Source organism: Macaca nemestrina, chromosome X (genome assembly GCF_043159975.1).
Source record: "Macaca nemestrina isolate mMacNem1 chromosome X, mMacNem.hap1, whole genome shotgun sequence".
NCBI lineage: Eukaryota > Metazoa > Chordata > Mammalia > Primates > Cercopithecidae > Macaca > Macaca nemestrina.
In genome coordinates this window covers 83,192,363-83,212,561 of record NC_092145.1, presented here as the reverse complement: position 1 = coordinate 83,212,561, position 20,199 = coordinate 83,192,363, and the positions used below count along the sequence as shown (strand labels likewise).

At 41.4% G+C, this 20,199-nt stretch overlaps 1 protein-coding gene across 2 annotated transcripts in view; it reads left to right on the top strand.

Annotated features, from left to right (window-relative positions):
- Positions 1-20,199, top strand: part of LOC105476641 (O-linked N-acetylglucosamine (GlcNAc) transferase) — a 42,924-nt gene that overhangs the window by 19,393 nt on the left and 3,332 nt on the right. For both annotated transcript variants that reach the window (XM_011732742.3, XM_011732741.2), the window contains exons 6-21: positions 2,121-2,200; positions 2,771-2,966; positions 3,529-3,669; positions 4,261-4,361; positions 4,533-4,686; positions 4,776-4,877; positions 5,074-5,253; positions 6,859-7,017; positions 7,163-7,252; positions 9,301-9,426; positions 10,373-10,543; positions 10,656-10,772; positions 10,857-11,027; positions 12,118-12,270; positions 15,091-15,343; positions 15,583-15,706. In XM_011732742.3, coding sequence (XP_011731044.1) covers positions 2,121-2,200; positions 2,771-2,966; positions 3,529-3,669; positions 4,261-4,361; positions 4,533-4,686; positions 4,776-4,877; positions 5,074-5,253; positions 6,859-7,017; positions 7,163-7,252; positions 9,301-9,426; positions 10,373-10,543; positions 10,656-10,772; positions 10,857-11,027; positions 12,118-12,270; positions 15,091-15,343; positions 15,583-15,706 — 2,318 coding nt within the window. The remainder of the gene's footprint in view (positions 1-2,120; positions 2,201-2,770; positions 2,967-3,528; positions 3,670-4,260; positions 4,362-4,532; positions 4,687-4,775; positions 4,878-5,073; positions 5,254-6,858; positions 7,018-7,162; positions 7,253-9,300; positions 9,427-10,372; positions 10,544-10,655; positions 10,773-10,856; positions 11,028-12,117; positions 12,271-15,090; positions 15,344-15,582; positions 15,707-20,199) is intronic.

The window sequence follows — 20,199 nt, the reverse complement described above, 5'->3', positions numbered from 1 at the left end:
ACTCGATGAGAAATTGGACCACTGAATGGAATTATTATTATTTTTTTGAGACAGGGTCTTACTCTGTCGCCCAGGCTGGAGTGCAGTGGTGTGATCTTGGCTCACTGCAACTTTCACCTCCCGGGCTCAAGGGATTCACTTGCCTCAGCTTCCAGAGTAGGTGGGACTACAGGCATGCGCCATCACGCCCGGCTAACTTTTTGTATTTTTAGTAGAGACGGGGTTTTGCCATGTTGCCCAGGTCTTAAACTCCTGAGCTAAGGCAGTCGGCCTGCCTCGGCCTCCCAAAGTGCTAGGATTACAGGCATGAGCCACTACGCCCAGCCGATATTTAATATGAAGTAATTGCTGTCTTTTTTTGTTTGTTTGTTAAGTATGATAATGGTATTGTGGTTAGGTTGGGAGGAAAAAGCTTCTTGTGTTGTCCCTGAGATACATACTGAAATATTTTTGAATGGAATATGTCTGAGTTTTGCTTCAAAATGATCTGCGAAGAGCGGGGGAGTAAGTTGGAATATAGATTAAATAAGATCAAACATGATATATGAATTGTTGAAAATGGATAATGGAGACTTGGGTGTTCCTCTATTTTTGTATGTGTTTAGACGTTTCTATTATAAAGTTTAAAAGTTTTTGGAGTGGACATCTATCACTATAGACAATCTAAATTAAATGCATCACACTGTTTACTACAGAGTTGTCATCTAAGTGAAGATGAAGTGTTCTTTATTTTTTTTGAGACAGAGTCTCACTCTGTTGCCCAGGCTAGAGTGCAGTGGCACGATCTCAGCTCACTGCAGCCTCCGCCTCCCAGGTTCAAGCAGTTCTCCTGCCTCAGCCTCCCGAGTAGCTGGGATTACAGGTGTTAGCCACCATGCCTGGCTAATTTTTTTTTTTTTAGTAGAGACGCGATTTCGCCATGTTGGCCAGGCTGGTCTTGAACCCCGGGCCTCAAGTGATCTGCCCGCCTTGGCCTCCCAAAGTGCTGGGATTACAGGCAAGAGCCAGCGCGCCCAGCAGATGAAGTGTTCTTTATCAATCTTTAATAAACATATTCAGTGTCTTAATCAAATACCTTTTTGGTGTTTTTTTTTTTTTTTGGAGATACAGTCTTGCTCTGTTGCCCAGGCTGGAGTGCAGTGGCATGATCTTGGCCCACTGTAACCTCTGCTTCTCGGGTTCAAGCCATTCTCATGCCTCAGCCTCCCGAGTAGCTGGGACTACAGTTGCACATCACCACGCCTGGGTAATTTTTGTGTTTTTAGTAGAGGTGGAGTTTCACCATGTTGGCCAGGCTGGTCTTGAACTCCTGACCTCAAGTGGTCCACCTGCCTTGGCCTCCCAAAGTGTTGGGATTACAGGTGTGAGCCACTGCACCCGGCTGATGTTTTGATTAAAGTTTACATTTACCATCCTGTAGGAGTATCTTTCTTGATCAGTGGTTCTCTTCCTTGGTTACGCATGAGGAGCTTATAAAAGATCTGGATATCCTGACTCTATCTTCAGAGGGTCTGATTTAACTGGCCTGTGATAGAGCCTAGGTACCTTTTCTAGGAGGTAAATTCTTAATATACTGCCAGGGTTGAGAATCACTGCTCTAGACAACATGACAGCTATTTGAATGACACCGTTTAATGGTTAGTTAGTATTTCCTTGAAGTATTGTATCTTACTGTATATACAGCGCTAATTGCATGTCTTAATAAGGTCTTGCTGAGCATGTAGTTCTATGCATACAACTGAGGTATGTATTTTCCTTTTCAGTAAGAGTTTGCTGCCTCTTTTGCCACTATTTTTTCAGAAGAGTTAAACTGGTGTAATTGTGAATAAAATAGGGCCAATCATTAGAAGTATTCAGTTTAATGAAATTGGAGCAGGCCCATTTTAAATTTTTCTGTTCAGGACCCATTTTGCTCCTGAGAACATGAGGCATGAGAAGTTACTTTGATAATAATGAGGTTTGTAAAAGTAATGAGAAGGCACTAAATAAATCATTGGTTTATTAAAATGAAATGTAATTGAAACTCTGCAAGGACCTTGGAGTAAAAAAACTGTAATTGGGAAGTTGATCTGGTGAAATCCTAACTTGCTGTGAGTAACTAACTGTCCTGAAATTTTTAGGCTGTCACCCTTGACCCAAACTTTCTGGATGCTTATATCAATTTAGGAAATGTCTTGAAAGAGGCACGCATTTTTGACAGGTGAGAGAATGTTCTGTTTAATAAATTTTCTTGAATCTTTGTTGTATTGACACTTGATAGTTTGGACCGAAATGATGACAATAGTCAATTGAAACACATTTGCCTTTTCTAGTACGTTGTTCCCTGCCCATGTCTGCTGTGTTGCCTTTTATTTATAGGTGTTCATTGCCTGAGTTTTTGTTGTTGGCTTTCCTCAAAGCCATTATCCTTCTCATTGGGAGTTCAGTTGAAATTTTTTAATTGTAAAATGGTTGAAGTGGTTTTTTCTTAGACTAAATTATTCCTTTGACCTGATTTAGAAAGCACAGTAAATCCTGACTTTTAACTTTTTTTTGTTGTTGTGAAAGGACAGCCTATTTTTTATGTGGGAGTACAAAATTTCTCACTGTAAAGACACATTTTATAAAGGTATGATTTTGGTTTGAGGTTAAAATATAATACAGCATGAATTATGTAATTACAAAGACTTGATATATTTTGATATAGTACAGCTTGAATGAGTTGTAACAAGCCATCCATTAAGAATGAGTTACATTTTGTGTGTGTGTGTGTGTGTGTGTTCATTTACAGAGCTGTGGCAGCTTACCTTCGTGCCCTAAGTTTGAGTCCGAATCATGCAGTGGTGCATGGCAACCTGGCTTGTGTATACTATGAGCAAGGCCTGATAGATCTGGCAATAGACACCTACAGGCGGGCTATCGAACTACAACCACATTTCCCTGATGCTTACTGCAACTTAGCCAATGCTCTCAAAGAGAAGGGCAGTGTAAGGATTTTTACTCATTCTATTTGTTATCTGGTAGGATTAAGAGTCTTTTCTGGCCAGGTGTGGCGGCTCACACTTGTAATGCCAGCACTTTGGGAGGCTGAGATGGGAGGATTGCTTGAGCCTAGGGTTTCGAGACCAGCCTAGGCAACATGACGAAACCCTGTCTCTACAAGAAATACAAAAATTAACTGGGCATGGTGGTGTGCACCTGTAGTCCCAGCTTCTTGGGAGGCCGAGGTGGGAGGATCGATTGAGTCCTGGGAGGTTGAAGCTGCAGTGAGCTGTGATTGTGCCACAGCACTCCAGCCTGGGCAACAGAAGACTCTGTCTCAGAAAATCACAAAAACCGAAAAACAGCAAAAAATGAAAGTCTTTTGTACAAGTATTGAGATGGTATATTGGTTTACTTTAGAGTTTTGGTTGAGGGTAAGAATACCAAAAAATATCAATTTTCTGTAGCATTACCAGCCATTAGGCTTAATTAAGCAATTATTAGAATAGTATCAGTGGAGGCTTTATGATTCTCTACAGTTTTTGAAGACTTTGTTTTGTTTTCTAGGTTGCCGAAGCAGAAGATTGTTATAATACAGCTCTCCGTCTGTGTCCCACCCATGCAGACTCTCTGAATAACCTAGCCAATATCAAACGAGAACAGGGAAACATTGAAGAGGCAGTTCGCTTGTATCGTAAAGCATTAGAAGTATGTGAGGGTGGCGTAGCTGGGTATTTAGCGTGATAGTAGAGGGAAAGCAGTTAAGTTTACCATCATCCACCTCTTTTGTAAAAATAGTGGTTGAATCATTTACAAGAGGATTATTCATTGAAATAGTAATTGAGTACCTAAGGTATGATGTGAGGCCCTATGTGACATTCCAGAAAATCCCTGCATTCAGAGTTCATTATTCTGTGGATAAGATCTGTACAAAACAATTAAACATTAACCCACAGTTCAAGAGAAGTTACTGATAAGTATATAATCTTAGTGCCTGATGGCTGTATGGTAGTGGTTAGTAGATAACGGTAGGAGTTTAGCAGAGAGAGATCTCAGTGGTGTTGGAGTCAGGTGGTCAGGATAAACTAAGAGCAGAAGAGGTGTACCTCATTATGTTTGAAACAAGAAGAGGTATAAAATAGAGGAAGAGGTAGAATTTGAGAATGAATAGACTTGGAAAAGGTAGAGACAAGTTTAGGGATGTAAACGTACTTGAGCAAAGTTCTTAAGGTTGTGGTGAGTTATTACTGCTGCTTTAGCAGATTTTTTAACCTCAGTTATGATCTTGACTCTTTATAGGTCTTCCCAGAGTTTGCTGCTGCCCATTCAAATTTAGCAAGTGTACTGCAGCAGCAGGGAAAACTGCAGGAAGCTCTGATGCATTATAAGGAGGCTATTCGGTAAGAGACACTAACAGCCTTATTTTTAAAATTATTCTTAATTTTAAAATGTTTGACATTTGGCACATTGCAGATGCTAAAATGGCTTTAAATAACAACAGAATAAGTTAGCATTACAGTGGGTTAAAGATTTTTGTATTGGAGAAATAAAACCTTGGGCTTCTCTTTTAGAATCAGTCCTACCTTTGCTGATGCCTACTCTAATATGGGAAACACTCTAAAGGAGATGCAGGATGTTCAGGGAGCCTTGCAGTGTTACACGCGTGCCATCCAAATTAATCCTGCCTTTGCAGATGCGCATAGCAATCTGGCTTCCATTCATAAGGTACTACTGTTTATTATAATATGTGCAATTTAACACCTAAAATTTAAGTTTTGGAAACTTTTTACCATCCTGCTTTATTTATTTTCCAGGATTCAGGGAATATTCCAGAGGCTATAGCTTCTTACCGCACGGCTCTGAAACTTAAGCCTGATTTTCCTGATGCTTATTGTAACTTGGCTCATTGCCTGCAGGTAAAGAATAACAGGCCAGTAATTGGCTCTCAGTGTTGTAATAGCTTTTTAATTGTTATGTACCATAAGAATCCAAGCCTGACTGGAAATAGTATTTTTAATAGGCTATCTGACATTACTTTAGGCCAAAGACATACCAAATATTAAATCCTGGGATAGGGCTTTCTGGATAATAACTTCTTTTTGCTTTCTCTAGATTGTCTGTGATTGGACAGACTATGATGAACGAATGAAGAAGTTGGTCAGTATTGTGGCTGACCAGTTAGAGAAGAATAGGTTGCCTTCTGTGCATCCTCATCATAGTATGCTATATCCTCTTTCTCATGGCTTCAGGAAGGCTATTGCTGAGAGGCATGGCAACCTGTGCTTAGATAAGGTGTGATTCTTTTCTTTTAATCTTTTTGTTGTAAACTAAAACACAAATACAGAAAACTGTGCAAATCAAATCTGTGGATTAATGAATGATTATAAAATGAACACCACCCAAATTGAGAAATAAAACTTGTGAGCCACTTCAGAACCCCTTCCATTGTGTCCTGAGTATAACCCCCTGTACTTCCTAAGATGGAATCCTTAACTCCTTCACTTAAACACTAACAATAGACTGATGGTACTTGAAAGTACCATCCTTTAACTTGAAAGCCATAATTTTTTTTTCTTTTATCTTTTTTTTTCTTTTATCTTTTTTTTTTTTTTCTTGTTTTTGAGACAGGGTCTTGCTCTGTTGCCCAGGCTGGAGTGCAGCGGTGTGATTATGGCTCACTGCAGCCTCGACCTCCCTGAGCTTAGGTGATCCTCCCACCTCAGCCTCCCGAGTAGCTGGGACTACAGGCGCATGCCACCACACCTAATTTTGTATTTTTTGTAGAGATGGGGTTTTGCTATATTGCCCAAGCTGGTCTCGAACCTCTGGGCTCAAGCGATCTGCCCACCTTGCCCTGCCAAAGTGCTGGGATTATGGGTGTGAGCCACCGCGCCTGGCAAGCCATCATGTTTAATGGAGTGCTTGGTATTTTGTATTCACCTTTGAGAATTAGAGCACTACTTGATCAAGGATTGGATCAAGGGTTGGATGATAGATTGGAGTGCTGGGTGTGCTTTTTTTTTTTTTTAATTTTGAAACAGAGTCTCTCTCTTTCACCCAGACTGCAGTGCGGTGGTGCCATCTCAGCTCACTGCAACCTCTGTCTCCCAGGTTAAAGCGATTCTTGTGCCTCAGCCTCCCGAGTAGGTAGGATTACAGGTGTGTGCCACCATGCCTGGCTAATTTTTGTATTTTTAGTAGAGATGGGGCTTTGCCATGCTAGGCTGGTCTCGAACTCCTGACCCCAGGTGATCCGCCTGCCTCAGCCTCCCAAAGTGCTGGGATTATAGGCATGAGTCACTGCCCCCGGCCATAATTTTGTTTTTAGAAAATGTTTCCCCATAGAATTTTCTAAAATGCTGGAGGGTTTATCATGCTCTGTCCATACTGCTTCATACCTACAAGTTTTAGATTTGCTCACACTTTTTTTTTTGAGACAGGGTCTTGCTCTGTTGCCCTGGCTGGAGTGCGGCTCACTGCAACCTCCACCTCCTGGGTTCAGGCGATTCTCCCACTTCAGCCTCCCAGGTAGCTGGGACTACAAGCACGTGTCACCATGCCCAGCTAATTTTTGTGGGTTTTTTTTTTTTTCAGTAGAGACGGGATTTCACTGTGTTGGCCAGGCTGGTCTCAAACTCCTGACCTCAAGTGATCTGCCTCCTTGGCTTCCCAGAGTGCTGGGATTTGCTTGTGCTTTATAGATTTCAGGAGCACGTCAAAGTATGAAGCATATTACATGAAGTGCTGAGGTTGCATCTCTCTGGCAATATTAACTAAATGCTCTGGGCAGACTTTTTTCAACAGGTGTGAGGTTTTGGTTGGTGTGTTTTTCGTCAGTTTTCCTAGATGAAAATATATGTGTAGATTTTACTAACAAGCATTGGATTCTGTTGATAGATTAATGTACTTCATAAACCACCATATGAACATCCAAAAGACTTGAAGCTCAGTGATGGTCGGCTGCGTGTAGGATATGTGAGTTCTGACTTTGGGAATCATCCTACTTCTCACCTCATGCAGTCTATTCCAGGCATGCACAATCCTGATAAATTTGAGGTAAGACTAGTGTTTCTCTAGAATCACTATTTGTTTAAAAAAGAAAAAAACCCACAATGTTGGTTTGTCATGAGGCATGGAAACCCAGTGTCTTTTGGAAAGATTTGAGCCAATGCTATTAAATATGCCATGTACTGCCTTTCAGGTGTTCTGTTATGCCCTGAGCCCAGATGATGGCACAAACTTCCGAGTGAAGGTGATGGCAGAAGCCAATCATTTCATTGATCTTTCTCAGGTAGATAAAACTCTCATACTTTAACTTTTTATTTTGAGCAAGTTTAAATAAAACTATTAACATGTAGTTTATTTTTTGATGACAGGTATTAAATGCTGTAGTACCACATATAGGCAATTGTGTTGATCTTATTTCCTTGGTCATTTATGTTAAATCAGCATGCCTTTTTCCGAGGTTGCAAATGAAACAGAAATGTGTTATGCTTGTGCTTGGACATACAACTTTTGTGGAGATTGAGCCGGCACTTGTGACAGAAGATACTTAATAAATATTAACAAAATGGTGACTTGGGAGAAGAATAAATAGGTCTTTTAAAGAAAATAGGGCCAGGTGTGGTTGCTCACGCCTGTAATCCCAGCACTTTGGGAGGCCGAGGTGGGCGGATCACGAGGTCAGGAGATGAGACCATCTTGACCAACGTGGTGAAACCCCGTCTCTACTAAAACACAAAAAATTAGCTGGGTGTGATGGTGCATGCCTGTAATCCCAGCTACTTGGGAGGCTGAGGCAGGGGAATCGCTTGAACCCAGGAGGCGGAGGTTGCGGTAAGCTGAGATTGCACCACTGCACTCCAGCCTGGTGACAGAGCAAGACTCTGTCTCAAAAAAGAAAAAGAAAATAGATGAACTATGGTTCATCAGTTTCCATGGGCCTTTGCCTTTGGTTATCTTTATATCTGTATTTGTTCTATTGTTGTATCCTCTAGGAGCATAAGTTTTATGATAAATTAAGATTGAAACCTGTGGGGGAATTAATTTGCTGAGTATGTAGGCTACAGTTTTTTCTTTGTAGACTCTATTAGCCACTTTGACTGATAGAGATGATATACTCTACATAGTGTTTGTGTACACACATGTATGTATGTACATACGCATGCAGGTATGGTATGTATGCATATATGTAAAAATACATGTATATACATATGAATCACTGAAGTCCTAGCAGAAAGATTTTGAGACTTCTCATTTAATAAATAGTATGTACCAACAAATTTTGCAATATAGCTGTTGCTTCAAAAGTTTGTCTGGCCATTTTTGATACACCGTTAGACTCTTTGTGACCAAGAAGCATCCCTCTTTCTATCTCTGAGACCTTCAGGGAGTCACTGCTGATTGACTACAGTCTAAACTCTTCAGCATAGCTTTTGTAACCTTTCTCTGTTTGCCACAACTTTGTCAATACTTTCACCCACCATTCTACATCATGTATACCTTATGTCAAATAGAAGTGAATTACCTTTTTTTTTTTTTTTTTTTTTTGAGATGGAGACAGGCTGGAATGCAGTGGCACGATCTCGGCTCACTGCAACCTCCACCTCCCAGGTTCAAACGATTCTCTTGCCTCAGCCTCCCGAGTAGCTGAGATTACAGGCGCCTGCCACCACACCCAGCTAATTTTTGTATTTTTAGTAGAGACGGGGGGGTCTCACCACATTGGCCAGGCTGGTCTCGAACTCCTGACCTCAGATGATCCACCCGCCTCGGCCTCCCAAAGGTCTGGGATTACAGGTGTGAGCCACCATGCCTGGCCTACTCACCATTTTCTAAACTCCCTCACACTTTACTCTAGTTCTTCATTCATACTGTTCTCTACTGAGATTGTATTCTGTTAAACTCCTTCAAACTCCTATTCGTCTTTGAAGACCTATTTCAAATACCAGTTCTAGGCTGGGTGCAGTGGCTCATGTGTATAATCCTTTGGGACAATGAGGTGGGAGGATTGCTTGAGGCCATCATGGGCAACATAGTGAGACCCTGTCCCTACCAAAAAAAAAAAAAGATTACAAATTTCAAATACCAATTTCTCTATGAAATGTTGTTACTCATACATTCAATCCAGAAGTGAACTCTCCTTCCTCTGTGTTCTGTTTCTCTAATGCTTTGGGCCCATTTTAATGGCAGTTAACCATATTTGTGCCCGAATTAATATAGTTAATTTGTGTTCTTACCACTTTTCCATCTGGGAGTCTGAATTATGTTAAATGCCATTACAACTAATGGAATTGATCTGAGATTATACATAGTGAGTTTTTATTTTCTATTCTGTAGATTCCATGCAATGGAAAAGCAGCTGATCGCATCCATCAGGATGGAATTCATATCCTTGTAAATATGAATGGCTATACCAAGGGTGCTCGAAATGAGCTCTTTGCTCTCAGGCCAGCTCCTATTCAGGTAAACAAATTAACAGTCATCACTTATAACATGTATTTGGCTAAGAAGACAGTGATGTGCTGCTTTTCCTCCCTCTGGTTAACTGATATTTGAAACTGTAGGGCAGACATACTTTTTAATTTTTTTAAGTTGTTGAGATGCGCAGGAAAAAAAGAGTGTAGAGCACAATGCTTATAGGTACATGTATATAGAGACATGCAGTTCATGGTTGGCTATGAACAGTTACTCTGTCTTGCAAATTTGAAGAACATTTTAGCATTTTGAAAGTTAGTCTAAAATGCAGGCTGGGTACCGTGGCTCACGCCTGTAATCCCAGCACTTTGGGATGCTGAGGCAGGAGGATCACTTGAAACCAGGAGTTTGAGACCTGCCTGGGCAACAAAGCAAAACACCCTATCTCTACAAAAAATTTAAAAATTAGCCGAAGTGGTGGTATGCCCCTGTGATCTCAGCTATTCGGGAGGCTAAAGTGGAAGGATTGCTCAAGCCTAGGAGTTTGAGGCTGCAGTGAACTATCACTGTGCCACTGCACTCCAGCCCCGGCGACAGAGTGAGAGTCTCTCTTAAAGAACTACTTCATTGCTTTCGACTAAAGAAGTCAGCCTTGCTGTGCCTCTAGCAAGGCCAGTAATCCTGGCTACTCTGGAGGCTGAGGCAGAAGGATTGCTTGAGCCCAGGAGTTCGAGGCTGTAGTGATCTACGATTGCACCACTGTACTCCAGCCTAGGGAACAGAGTGAGATCCTGTCTCTAAAAAAGAGTTAGACCTCCTTGTTCATTTACTTATTTAATTTTGGCACCTTTAGGTTCCTTTTTAAAAAACCATTTTATTGAGGTACAGTTGACATACAAAAAGTTGTACATATTTAATGTATATGACTTGATGAATTTAGAGATAAGTATCCTGATGAAAGTTCTTAATCAGTTTTCGATCTGATTTTTTTAAGGCAATGTGGCTGGGATACCCTGGGACGAGTGGTGCACTTTTCATGGATTATATTATCACTGATCAGGAAACTTCACCAGCTGAAGTTGCTGAGCAGTATTCTGAGAAATTGGCTTATATGCCCCATACTTTTTTTATTGGTGATCATGCTAATATGTTCCCTCACCTGAAGGTAGGTATGAAACAGCGCTATGGGGGAATTTCAAAGAACTGTAGCTTTTTATTTCCTTGCTATTGTCTATGTAAGTCCTAAAAGACATGTCTGAAACTATTTTTTCCATTAGAAAAAAGCAGTCATCGATTTTAAGTCCAATGGACACATTTATGACAATCGGATAGTTCTGAATGGCATTGACCTCAAAGCATTTCTTGATAGTCTACCAGATGTGAAAATCGTCAAGGTCAGAACCTAGTCAATATTGTCATTGAAATACAGTTAACTGCATTCACGATCTTTTTCGTAATCATGCATTTTTTTGTTTTAGATGAAGTGTCCTGATGGAGGAGACAATGCAGACAGCAGTAACACAGCTCTTAATATGCCTGTTATTCCTATGAATACTATTGCAGAAGCAGTTATTGAAATGATTAACAGAGGACAGATTCAAATAACAATTAATGGATTCAGTATTAGCAATGGACTGGCAACTACTCAGGTGAGAAGATAATACAACATTATATGTCCCACCAAGTATGCATTTATTTCCCTTAAACCTCATCATAACTCTAGGAGGCAAGTATCATTATTACCATTTTATAGATGAGGAAATGAGTTCGTGGAAATGTGCATCTTATGTAGGTGTGTCTGATTTTAAAAGTCTCCTGGATTCAGCCAGCAGATTATTACTTACTGAGAAGCTTCTGTGTTAATATCTTGTTATTCCCTGCCTGTGGCTTTACTGTCTTATATAATGAACTGTCTGTACATACCATACAGTTTTTTGCTTCTGTAAACCCATCCTTTCCCTAGCTAAATCCTACTCAGACGTTCAGTTCAGACAGCTCTTCCAGGAATCCATTTCCGTACTTACCGCTAACGTCTCCATCCCTACTTCATTGGTACCTGTCTTTTATACCTCTGTAATGTTTGGAATATATCATTATATACAGCACAACAGATGATAATTCCCTGTGTTTGTATCCTCTACTGAATTGAATTACTGATGTCTTAATCACAGTAATGTAGTATGTACTCAATAAATAATACATTGCATGCCTAAATAAGTAGCTCTATCAAGAGAGTGTAAGGCAAAGATCTCTGACCTCTAGAGGTCATAGATGTCCTTGCACACCTGTAATAGTTATATAACAATGTAAGGCAGTACTCAAATATGAGAATTGCAGGATAAAACTAATTATGTGTGTAGAAACTCAGAAACAGTGATGATCAGTGTGAAGAGAGACACTCTTGGGAGAAGAGACCATTTGGAGGAGTAATTTAACCTTGAGGAGTGGATGTGATTTAGAAAAGGACATTTCGTTCATGAAGAAAAGAGTGATCAAAAGCTGTTGGATTGTTAATAGGATTTTGAGATCTTTTTTGGTTAGAGCAAGAAGTTTCATAGTGCAGTCTCCCCCAAATTAAGATAATGCTGCAACGGTTTGCCTCTTCTTAAACTTCATATATCGTGAATATTTTCTCATGGTTTGGTGACTTTTAATGGTTAGACCATTTTGGATCTTATGGATTGAAATATTGGACTCCTTTTGCCTTTAAATATAACCATCATCTTTTCCTTGTTTTAGATCAACAATAAGGCTGCAACTGGAGAGGAGGTTCCCCGTACCATTATTGTAACCACCCGTTCTCAGTATGGGTTACCAGAAGATGCCATTGTATACTGTAACTTTAATCAGCTGTATAAAATTGACCCTTCTACTTTGCAGATGTGGGCAAATGTGAGTATGCATAGACTTATTGTTACCATCTTAGAGACTAATAAAGATTTTGTATCTAGAGCTTCTTGCTGAAGATTGTCCTTCCACTCCCATTTAGGAGCTGTTCTGCTCATTTCTTTTTAAAATTTTTTTTTGGCTGATCGCGGTGGCTCACGCCTGTAATCCCAGCACTTTGGGAGGCCGGTGCAGGTGGATTACCTGAGGTCAGGAGCTTGAGACCAGCTTGACCAACATTGTGAAACCCCGTCTCTATTAAAAATACCAACAAATTAGCTGGACATGGTGGTGGGCACCTGTAATCCCAGCTACTCGGGAGGCTGAGACAGGAGAATCACTTGAACCCGGGAGGCAGAGGTTGCAGTGAGCCGAAATCATGCTGTTGCACTCCAGCCTGGGCAACAAGAGCAAAACTCTGTCTCAAAAAAAAATTTTTTTTTAAATACTTTTTAAAAAATGTATTTTATTTATTTACATGTGACTCAACTGGGTTATGCTCTTTTTTTAAAAAACAGAATCTCGCTCTGTTGTTCAGGCTGGAGTGCGGTGGTGTGATCTTGCCTCATGGCAACCTTTGCATCCCAGGTTCAAGTGATTCTTGTGCCTCAGCCTTGCAAGTAGCTGGGATTACAGGCATGTGCCACCATGTCTGGGTAATTTTTTTTTGTATTTTTAGTAGAGACGGGGTTTCACCATGTTGGCCAGGCTGGACTCGAACTCCTGGCCTCAAGAGGTCTGCCCACCTTGGCCTCCCAAAGTGCTAGGATTACATGTGTGAGCCACCGCGCCTGGCCTTGTGCTCATTTATAATCTTCAAGAGATGTAGTTTTTCAGGCATTTTTGGTTTCTCCTTCCAGTGTCTAAATAGGACATTGTGAACCTTTTAAATTTACATATTCAAAGCATTCTTCTGTCTAAAGGGTCAGCAAACTTTTTCTTAAAGGGCCAGATGGTAAATATTTTCAGTTTTGTGGTCATGCTGTTTCACATCTACTCAGCTTTGCCGTTGTGGCACGAAAATAACCATAGGCATTTTGTAAATGATGAGTGTGGCTGTGTTCCAGTAAAATTTTATTTATGCGAACTGTCAGTATGTCAGATTTGGCTCACAGGCTGTGTAGTTCGCCAACCCCTGGTCTAAACTGATAGCATATGCTGTCATGTACATCCACCCATTTTTAACATTCTTGTAGTATTGTAGAGTTACAACCAAGAAGGAGTCGATCTATACATAAATCTCTCAGTTCATCAGATAGGTTTGCATAAGTGGGATACCGCATAGCTGTAACTGGCTCTTAATCCATAGAACTAAAATAAAATGGCATGTTTTGCCTTTAGGTAGTCTGGAGATAATTCCTTGGTTAATTTTTTCCCCTGATACCTGTTTTGTTTTATGTTCAGAGGAGAGGGGAGGATAGAAGAGAAGAGGAAGCAGATGAGTACAGGTCTACTGTCCTTAATCCTTACTTCCTGATGTTCACAAAAACTCTGAAAATCAAAAGCTTTTTCGTAAGTGTGTGGCAAATTTGTTTGGCAGCAAAACTACCTGAACTAACCCATTAGGGTATATATTAGTCCGTTCTCATGCTGCTATAAAGGACTGCCCGAGATTGGGTAATTTATAAAGGAAAGGGGTTTAAATTGACTCACAGTTCCCGTGGCTATGGAGGCCTCAGGAAACTTAACAGTCATGGTGGAAAAGGGAGCAAACGTCCTTCTTCGCATGATGGCAGGAAGAAGTGCTGAGCAAAAGGGGGAGAAGCCCCTTATAAAACCATCAGCTCTTGTGAGTACACACTCTCTATCACGCGAACAGCAGCATTGGGAATAACTGCCCCCATGATTCAGTTACCTACCACTGGGTCCCTCCCATGACACATGGGGCTTATGGGAACTACAGTTCAAGAAGAGAGATTTGGGTGGGGACACAGTCAAACTATGTCAAGATATTTGTAGTCTTTTTTTTATTCCATTTAATATGACTATTCCTGCATCTCAATGCAGAGGCACTAATATGTTTGTTTATACGAAGTTGCTGCTGAGCGTTTTATGTAATAACACACACACACACACACACACACACACACACAGTACTACTTTTTTTGAAATCTGAAATATTCTGAATTTGGAAGTTCATCTGTTCTCATAGCTTTCAGAGAAAGGGATTTTGAACTTAAAAATGTACATAGAGTAGATATAAATCTAAATCAGGAGTTGGCAAACTATGACCTGTGGGTCAAATCCAGCCCACTGCTTGTTTTTGTAAATAAAATTTTATGGACACATAGCCATGCCTACTTTTTTACACATTGTCTGTGGCTGCTTTCAAGCTACAACAGAAGAGCTGAGCAGCTATGACAGTCCGTGTAGCCACAGAGCCAAAAATATTTGCCATCTGGCCCTTTACAGAAAAGACCGATTTATATTAGGCAAATAAAGTTAGGCAAGTGTGAGGTAACTTTCTTGGTTGTATCATAGTGGGGGATTTGAAATTTGGAATGCAAAATTCCTCTCTCTCAACAAAACCCACTGCCTCTGTCAATTCCCACAGGAGGTAGCTGCCTCAGATTTTGCCAATTAGTAATTTGTTTTGTCTTCCAACATCGGTCTCCTCTCTTTGAACTCACTCTGAGGACAGCTAAGCAGAAGAGGGATAATTCAATTGATCTAATTCATCTCTGTGAAGGAAAGACTTAAGTTCACAGCAGGCTTCTATCTGGATGGAAAGAATAGAGTGTGGTAGAATTATTAGAGATCTCTGGGAGTCTTTGTTGAAAAAGGCAAATCTGCTATTAATAATTATTCTTATTTTCCCTATTTTAGATTCTGAAGCGTGTTCCCAATAGTGTACTCTGGCTGTTGCGTTTTCCAGCAGTAGGAGAGCCGAATATTCAACAGTATGCACAAAACATGGGCCTGCCCCAGAACCGTATCATTTTTTCACCTGTTGCTCCTAAAGAGGAACATGTCAGGAGAGGCCAGCTGGCTGATGTCTGCTTGGACACTCCACTCTGTAATGGGCACACCACAGGGATGGATGTCCTCTGGGCAGGGACCCCCATGGTGACTATGCCAGGTAAGTTGCTGATAAATCACTGGAGTCTTCCTTGTTCTTTTGAAAATCTCCTTTAGGGGAGAAACTTCCAAGTGAAGTTATATATACTAGGAGCAACATTAAAGGCAAGGTGATAGAAAGTGAGACTTGTTCTCACTTAATTCTCTTCATCTGCATTGTGTGGAGGCTTAACATAAATAACGTTAACTCTATGCTGTTTTACGTTCTCAGATGTGCAGTTGTTATCTTTTGTATTTCAGGAGAGACTCTTGCTTCTCGAGTTGCAGCTTCCCAGCTTACTTGCTTAGGCTGTCTTGAGCTTATTGCTAAAAACAGACAAGAGTATGAAGACATAGCTGTGAAGCTGGGAACTGATCTAGAATAGTAAGTAAACTTTTCCTTGAACAAATTATTTGGTAAAGTAGAGAGAATATAGCTGTTATAAAATGAAGCCATAAAATAAGTGTAATATAAAATAGGTGAACTAGTTGTATGCCCTCTGGATGGGAGAAGTACTTTCTAAACTCTTAGAAATGAAGTAATCAATAGGTTTTACCATGTGAAAAGTAAATGACTGAATAAAAAATATTCAAGAAAATTAAAAGGCAAATGAGGGGGAAAAAACTTTAGTCTCAGATATCAAAGTATTAATGGCCTGGCTATGTAAAGACTGCAGAACATTTAAATTTTAAATCCCCTAGTAGGAAAGTAAAAATGGAAATGACGAGACACCTTGCTAAAGTGGAAATACAAAAGGTTAACAGGAAAGTGTTTCAGGCTCTGTAGTAGAAATGCCAATTAAAATTATGCTGAGGCTGGGTGTGGTGGCTCATGCCTATAATCCCAGCACTTTGGGAGGCCGAGGCGGGCGGATCACTTGAGATCAGGAGTTTGAGACCAGCCTGGCCAACATGGTGAAACCCCGTCTCTGCTAAAAACACAAAAATTAGTTGGGTGTGGTGGCGTGTTCCTCTAGTCCCAGCTACTCAGGAGGCTGAGGCAGGAGAATCTCTTAAACCCGGGAGGCAGAGGTTGCAGTGAGCCAAGATCGCACCATTGCACTCCAGCCTGGGTGACAGAGCGAGACTCTTATCTCAAAAAAACCACACACACACAAAAATCCTAAGGGTATATCCATTATTTGCCTATACAATAGAAAAATTTTTTGTATCAATGAGGGAGCATTGAGGACTAGCCTTTTCATGCATTGGTGAATAAATTGGTACAGCCCTTCCTCAGAGTTTTTAGAGCCTTAAAAGTTAGATCTTTGGGCCTGGCACGGTGGCTCACACCTGTAATCCCATCACTTTGGGGAGGCTGAGGTGGGCGAATTACGAGGTCAGGAGATCGAGACCATCCTGGCTAACATGGTGAAACCCCATCTCTACTAAAAAATACAAAAAATTAGCCGGGCGTGGTGGCGGGCGCCTGTAGTCCCAACTACTCGGGAGGCTGAGGCAGGAGAATGGCGTGAACCCAGGAGGCGGAGCTTGCAGTGAGCTGAGATCGCGTCACTGCACTCCAGCCTGGGTGACAGAGCGAGACTCCATTTCCAAAAAAAAAAAAAAAAAAAAAAGTTAGATCTTTGACCCTAATACTGTCACGTCTTCACTGCAGTCAGTGTAAGAAATAAAAACAGCATAACTTAAATGCCTGAAAATGAGTAGGAATTACAGTGGTGATGCTTAGATGAGTGAGGATTTATTCATACAATAAACCAGTATTTCTTTCATTATTTTATTTTTTTTGAGATAGGATTTTACTCTGTTGCCTAGGGCTGGAATGCAGTGGTGTGATCTTGGCTAACTGCAGCCTCGACGTCCTGGGCTCAGGATGTCCCGGGCTCAGGACGTCCCACCTCAGCCACCTGAGTAGCAGGGACTATAGGTACATGCCACCATGCCCCATGCCTGGCTCATTTTAAAATTTTTTTTGTAGAGGTGAAGGCTCAGTATGTTGGCCAGGCTGGGTATTTCTGTTTTCTTTTCTTTTTTTCCTGGACAGAGTCTCGCTCTGTTGCCCAGGCTGGAGTGCAGTGGCGTGATCTCGGCTAACTGCAACCTCTGCCTCCTGGGTTCAAGCGATTCTCCTGCCTCAGCCTCCCGAGTAGCTGGGATTACAGACGCCCACTACCACACCTGGCTAATTTTCTGTATTTTTAGTAGAGGCTGGGTTTCACTGTGTTGGCCAGGCTGATCTCGAACTCCTGACCTCGTGATCCACCCACCTCGGCCTCCCAGAGCGCTGAGATTACAGGCATAAGCCATCGTGCCCAGCGGGTATTTCTTAAATGAGGTTTTTCTTTCGGTATAATGGGTGATTTTTTTTCTTTGTGTATTTCTGAGAAGCAGCATATTACATAGAAATTAAAGAAATACACTTTTTGAGTCAGACTACCTGAGTGAACCCAAGCTCTCTACTTACGAGCTTTGTGACTTTGGGCAAGTAAATCTCTGTGTTGTGCCTTGGTTTCTTCTGCAAAATGGAGCATAATCTTAGTACCTACTTTGCAGAGATGATGTGAGGATTAAAAAAAACATTCCATGTAAAGTACTTAGAATAGTTCTTGGTATCTGGTAAACATTCAGCAGATGTTAGCTACTTACTATTTTCAGAATTTCCTCCGTAGAACATCACATATGTCTAAGAAAAGTGAGAAATTTGGCCGGGCGCGGTGGCTCAAGCCTGTAATCCCAGCACTTTGGGAGGCCGAGACGGGCGGATCACGAGGTCAGGAGATCGAGACCATCCTGGCTAACACGATGAAACCCCGTCTCTACTAAAAAATACAAAAAAAAAAAACTAGCCGGGCGCGGTGGCGGGCGCCTGTAGTCCCAGCTACTCGGGAGGCTGAGGCAGGAAAATGGCGTAAACCCGGGAGGCGGAGCTTGCAGCGAGCTGAGATCCGGCCACTGCACTCCAGCCTGGGCGACAGAGCGAGACTCCATCTCCAAAAAAAAAAAAAAAAAAAAAGAAAAGTGAGAAATTTGAGCCTAGGCATTATAAAAAAATAAGATTCATGTCCATTAGCCCAGAGATAACTATAGTAAAAAATGTAGTGTGTTTTATTTTCAGACAGGGTCTCACTCTGTTACCCAGGCTGGAGTGCAGTGGCATGATCACGACTCACTGCAACCTCTGCCTCCTGGGATCGAGTGATCCTCCCACCTTAGCCTTCCTAGTAACTGGGACTACAGGCACATGCCACCATGCCTGGCTTTTTTTATTTTTTATTTTTTAATATTTTGTGGAGACAGGGTCTCACCAATGTTGCCCAGGCTGGTAACTCCTGGGCTTAAGCAGTCCACCCGCCTTGGCCTCCCAAAGTGGTGGGATTAGAGGTGCGTGAGACACTGCACCCAGCCTGTAGTGCATTTTAAAATTTTTATTAGACTCTTTGGAACTTAGTTTGGTTCATACAATACTTTTCCCCAACATTTTTGTTGTGAAAATTTTTAATTTTATAATAAACACATCTATACCTACTGTTTAGAATCTGCCATTAGCATTTTACTGTTCTTGCTTTATTACATATCTATTCATCCATTTATTCCCTTTATTCATCTGCCAATCCACCTTATTTGACACATTTTGAAATAAATTGCAGACATCAGTACACTTCTCTTTAAATACTTAAGAATGGCTATCATTAACTGGAGTTAAGTATACATATATTTTTTTGAGACAGGGTCTCCCTCTGTTGCCCAGGCTGGAGTACAGTGATATGATCTCCGCTCACTGCAACCTCCGCCTCCCGGGCTCGAGCAATCTTCCCCTCAACCTCCTGAGTAGCTGGAACTACAGGCATGAGCCACCACACCTAGCTAATTTTTGTAATTTTAGTAGAGGCAGGGTTTCGACAGGTTGCCCAGGCTGGTCTCAAACTCCTGACCTCAAGTGATCCACCTGCTTCAGCCTCCCAAAGTGTTGGGATTACAGGCGTGAGCCACTGCGCCTGGCCATTTTTTTCTTTTGAGGCAGAATTCATATACAGTGAAATACACAAATATTCAGTGAGTTTTGAGAAATAACTTTTTTTTTTTTTTTTTTAGACGGAGTCTCACTGTGTCACCCAAGTTGGAGTGCAGTGGCACAATCTCTGCTCACTGCAACCTCTGCCTCCTGGGTTCAAGCAATTCTCCTGCCTCAGCCTCTTGAGAAGCTGGGATTACAGGCATGTGCCACCACACCTGGCTAAGTTTTCATGTTTTTAGTAGAGACAGGGTTTCACTGTGTTAGCCAGGATAGTCTTGATCTCCTGACCTTGTGATCCGCCCGCCTCGGCCTCCCAAAGTGCTGGGATTACAGGTGTGAGCCACCGTGCCCAACCGAGAAATACCTTTGTAACCCAAACTCCTATGAAGACAACATTATCACTCCAGAGAGATTCTTCATGCTCCTTTTCAGTCAGTCTTTTTCACCAACCCCCAGAGACAACCACTGTTCTGGAGTGTTTTTTTCCCTTCCATAAATTAGTTTTGCTTTTCTAGAATTTTATCCAAATGGAACTATGTCAATATGCACTCTGAAGGCTTCTTTCAGCAAGTTTATTTTGCTGAGTGGTATTTCACTGTGTGTATGTACTCCAGTTTATTTTCCTATTGACATAGAATTAAAAAAAAAATGAGTGCACAGGTCTTTCTCTTTGGAGGGTAGCATTAATATGGACATGGTTGTAGTGAGACCAACAGATATGCACAACCATTTTATTTCTTCTGTCACAACAAACATTAAAACAAAGTTGAGCATGGTGGCTCATGTCTATAATCCCAGCGCTTTGAGAGGCTGAGGGAGGAGGATTGCTTGAGCCCAGGCGTTCGAGACCAGCCCAGGAGTTCGAGACCAGCCTGGACAACATGGCGAGACCCCATCTCTAC